Source organism: Lactuca virosa, chromosome 1, assembly GCF_052849685.1.
Source record: "Lactuca virosa cultivar CGN04683 chromosome 1, Lactuca_virosa_CGN04683_v6, whole genome shotgun sequence".
Taxonomy (NCBI): Eukaryota; Viridiplantae; Streptophyta; class Magnoliopsida; order Asterales; family Asteraceae; genus Lactuca; species Lactuca virosa.
The window spans coordinates 159,820,219-159,824,474 of record NC_136426.1 but is presented as its reverse complement, the minus strand read 5'-3'; the positions used below and the strand labels follow the sequence as shown (position 1 = coordinate 159,824,474).

Below are 4,256 nucleotides of genomic sequence, written 5' to 3'. Positions count from 1 at the left end.
AATTGCCTATTGCATAGCATATAAATGGATATGTATTTGTTACTAAATTGTTTAATAATATCAATAAATATGTAAACCGTTTATTTGTTCATTCATTTAATTTTCTATTTACACTTTGTTTTATTATTTAATTGTCATATTTGAAGTGACATATAGTTATAATTAGATTAGTATACAAGTTTGCTTCTGAAAGGAAATGATAAGAAAATCAATTAAGAGTCATAGTTGTTAATTTAGATTCATAAACTAGTGGTAATTGTTAGAAAATGGATTAATAAACAAAAAAAAAAAAAACCATAAGAGCTTTTTATATTTCATAACTTTGAACAAAATAAAGTTTTTTATATGATTTTTATTTTGTAGTTTTAGTTGCAGCCCCTCTAATTCCAATCTCTATCCTTGCTTTTCGACCACGTCAGGAGACACACCACCAGAGGATGCACCAAGAAAACTCTGACGACCACCTTGTGATTTGAAGATAAGTTTGCTGCTTTAAATAACTTATGATTCACACTTTCACATGAGAAAAATAGAACTCTAGTTTATATAATTTAATTCGTCACCCCTTAGGGCCTAAGGGCCTTTTTTTACGGCTCTTCCTGAGCATTTGAATCCTCAGGACCGACCCTGAACAGTACCCTGGTTAGGTAATGTTCCTAAGAATGGTCATCCTTTAATATCTATATAAGAATTATCAGAATAACATATTGATAAATCATTTGAATAAGTAAAATTTCAAGCGTTTGTTATCTGTATATATAGTATTCGCCAAAATATCAAATAAGATTTGAAAAAGAAGGGTTTGCAGTCTTTTCTAGAATTAATAATTCTATGGTACTTCCCTCGTTACAACATATTTATCGAAACAAAGTGACATGTCTATTAAATTATAATTGCGTGCTCTCATAAACCTCCTATGCCAAAGAGTCGTCTCATTCACACAGTTTAATGATTACTTGAACTATATTACGAGATTTTTCTTTTTTAGAAAGATTGTTTGTCCTAAGTGATCAAACTTAATTATAAGTTATAATATAATTATCAAAATTATAATGTCACAATATTTATATCAAAAAAAGAAAAATTTGTATTGCTATTCTTTACAGATATATAAACATCTGAATATGATTGATCCTCAAGAGTTCACCAGTAAAGTCAATTTTATAATCATTTTGCAATATTTATATCAGAAGGACGCTATTATTATGGATATAACATTTGAATATTTTTTAAGCCTGACCTCATCACTACAAATTTATTAAACCTTGATGTTTCCTTGTAACTTACTCCCATTGATCACTCATCCAAAAGCCCGACACCTGGTATACCCCTTCCCTTATAAAAAGAACCCATCCTGAACCTATACTTGTCAATGTGGCCAGATTTCGGTCACTAGCTAGAGAGCATATGGATCGGAGGCTATTTCAAGCAGCCTGGAATGGAGATGTTGATCATCTGCTTAGAGAGATCGACACCAATCCATCTATTCTTCATGTCATGTCACTGGAGGGTGGGGAAACTCCATTACACATTGCTTGTTTGGCAGGACATCTGAACTTCGTTGCTACAGTTGTCAAACTTAGGCAAAAATCTTTGAGGGAGCTTAACCTAGAGGGTTATTGCCCTTTGCACATTGCAGCAGCCTGTGGGCATGCTGATATTGTGAAGGAGCTTCTCACCGTTGACCTCAGTTTGTGTTGGATGAAAGGAAAAGACAGAAGAATTCCTCTTCATTTGGCTGTGATCAAAGGTAACGTTGGAGTTGTTAGAGATTTGCTTTTGGCAAGTGTGGATTCTGTTGAATGCACTACTGCGCAAGGTGAGACTTCCCTACATCTAGCGGTGAAGAATAACCAAATCGAAGTTCTTCAAGTCTTGGTAGAGCATCTGAAGCAAGTCAACAAGGAAAATCTTCTGAACTTTAAGGATATTCACGGGAATACGGTCTTGCACCATGCCGTGTCCAGGAAGCAATATGAGGTGAGTCGGTTTTTGCATATAATCTTACTTTCTTTTTAACAGATACAAATTCTTTAATCTATTCCTAAATAAGTAAATTACACCTGTCCCAGATGTTAAACCCTCAACCACTTGGGTAGAGAGGCACGATGGTATAAACCCTTTATATATTCTACTTGAACATATTTTGCATAACGTCATGTTTTTCATAGGTCGTTGACTTTCTACTAAATGGGCAAGTTACTAGCAAAGAAAAGATGGAGTTAAATTCCTTAAACAAGAGCGGTTTGACTCCTCTTGATATGCTGCTAATATTTCATAGTGAAGCCGGTGATCGAGAGCTCGAAGAGATTATGGTTCGATCTGGAGCAATAAAAGGAGAAATTCTACGATCTGTAGCATATGCATGGGAAGAAAGACATCATACTCATACAAGACCTGAAAACAATCGATCTCCAGCTAGAAACTTGTTAGACTACTTCAAGTACAATAACCTTAAAGACTCCCCTAGCATAGTAAGAAATACCTTGCTAGTGATAATTATACTTATTACGACTGCAACCTATCAGCCTACACTTAATCCTCCAGGAGGCATTTGGCAGGATGATTCCTATCCATCCGCAGGAAATATTACCTTATCATGTGCGACAAATAACACTACTGCTAATAAATCACATACTGCTGGAAGAGCTATTATGGGTACCCATAACCCGGTAGCCTACTGTATATTTCTGTTTGCTAATTCCATCGGGTTCCACACATCGATGTACATGATTTACGTACTCACGGCAGCTTTCCCTTTGCGGTTGGAACTGCAGATTTCAATGTTTGCACTCGCTACAACCTACAGCATTTGCATGAGCGCAATTAGCCCGAATAATCTGGTAGCATTTACTTTTATGGGCATCAATTTGTGTCTGCAATTCATGATACCAATTACGACGAAGTTGTTGAGAAACTATTTTGAGAAACTTAGAAATGAATCACCTTAATTACACAACTCAAGAATGCTTTTGAATGGGTGCTACGGATTTTAGCATGCATTTTGATTAATGCGTGAAGGCTTGATTGATGTACACAGTCATCTAGTTTTGCAAATTTGTTTTCATGATAGATATACTTTGTATTTTCTCTCTTGGTCAAAAACAAATGAGAAAGATCTTAGTCGTACTATAATTCTTCGAAGTGGATCAGAGACCCGAATAAACCTATTCATTATCAGGAGTACTTGGATTTCGGAATAATTTAAGATTATATTTGCTGGTAAAAAAACAAATCAAATAATGAAACAAAGAAGTGATGTAGTTAATTTGTACCAAGCATATTGTAAAGGGAAGTGATATTATTAATTACAAGAGATATTTCCATGTAAACTGAGTACATGTAAAATATTATTAATTAAAAGAGATAAGGTTAGGTACTTTCTCAACAGGTAGAGACTAGAGATAGTTCTCCCTCTTCCTGTTACTTATAATATAAAGGAAAATGATACTGTAACGAATTAAAGTTTTGACATTTGTCCGATTTGGTCACTAAACTTTTTTTTTTGCACATTAGACCACAAAACTTGTATTTGACCTTTCAATTTAGTCATTTTCCCCGATTTTAATCTGTTTCCCGGTTGAATGCTTACATGTAAATCCAATGTGGAATACTGACGTGGCGATGACGATCTATCTGCCCACCAACCATATTAGTTGAAACCCTGATTTGGACCACCTTTACTTCTTTCTTACCCATTCGTGAAAATTCAAATCAAGAACATTCTTTTTCTTAATCCGACTGCTGCGTTCTTTAAAATCAATGTCTTCGATCTCGTCCATTGCAAGGAATCGGCTCAAAGTTGCTCGTATCCCTGTTCGATACGGTGTGCCGAAATGCGATTGCGATGTTCCAGCTAAGGAACGAACTTGTTGGAAACTCACTAACCCTGGAAGGCGTTTTTGGAATTGCCGAAACAATATGGTAAGCTCTGATGTACCTCGATTCGTTAATGCAAGAATTTTTTGGGTTTCACCATAAAAAACCCTTATATTTTGAAAAAAACCCTAAATTTACCTTAAATATGTTGTTGATATTGTCTACTGACTTTGGTTTGGTGTCGTGATTTCTTAAGCATTTTTGGTGATTTATTACATTTTGGTGATTACATTTGGTGCATTTGGTGCATTTGTTTTTTAATGTCCTGAAAACATATGCATTATCGTGCTAATGAAGGCTGTTAAAGTGCATTTGGTGATTACATTTCATTTTGATCTTATTGTCTGAACTTGTCTTCATGTGGATTGCTTACAGAC

At 35.0% G+C, this 4,256-nt stretch overlaps 1 protein-coding gene across 1 annotated transcript; it reads left to right on the top strand.

Moving 5' to 3' along the window:
- Window positions 1-1,216: 1,216 nt before the first annotated feature.
- On the top strand, window positions 1,217-3,290 carry LOC145107232 (uncharacterized). Its single transcript, XM_079044074.1, has 2 exons — window positions 1,217-1,980; window positions 2,172-3,290. The coding sequence occupies exons 1-2, from the start codon at window positions 1,408-1,410 to the stop codon at window positions 2,949-2,951; spliced, it is 1,353 nt and encodes a 450-aa protein (XP_078900200.1). The 5' UTR covers window positions 1,217-1,407; the 3' UTR covers window positions 2,952-3,290.
- Window positions 3,291-4,256: the final 966 nt, after the last annotated feature.

Excerpts from the sequence above, each read along its gene's own strand:
- LOC145107232 (XM_079044074.1), top strand. The coding sequence starts at position 1,408 with ATGGATCGGAGGCTATTTCAAGCAGCCTGGAATGGAGATGTTGATCAT. Across the intron at positions 1,981-2,171 it reads TGTCCAGGAAGCAATATGAG|GTCGTTGACTTTCTACTAAA; the intron begins GTGAGTCGGTTT and ends TGTTTTTCATAG.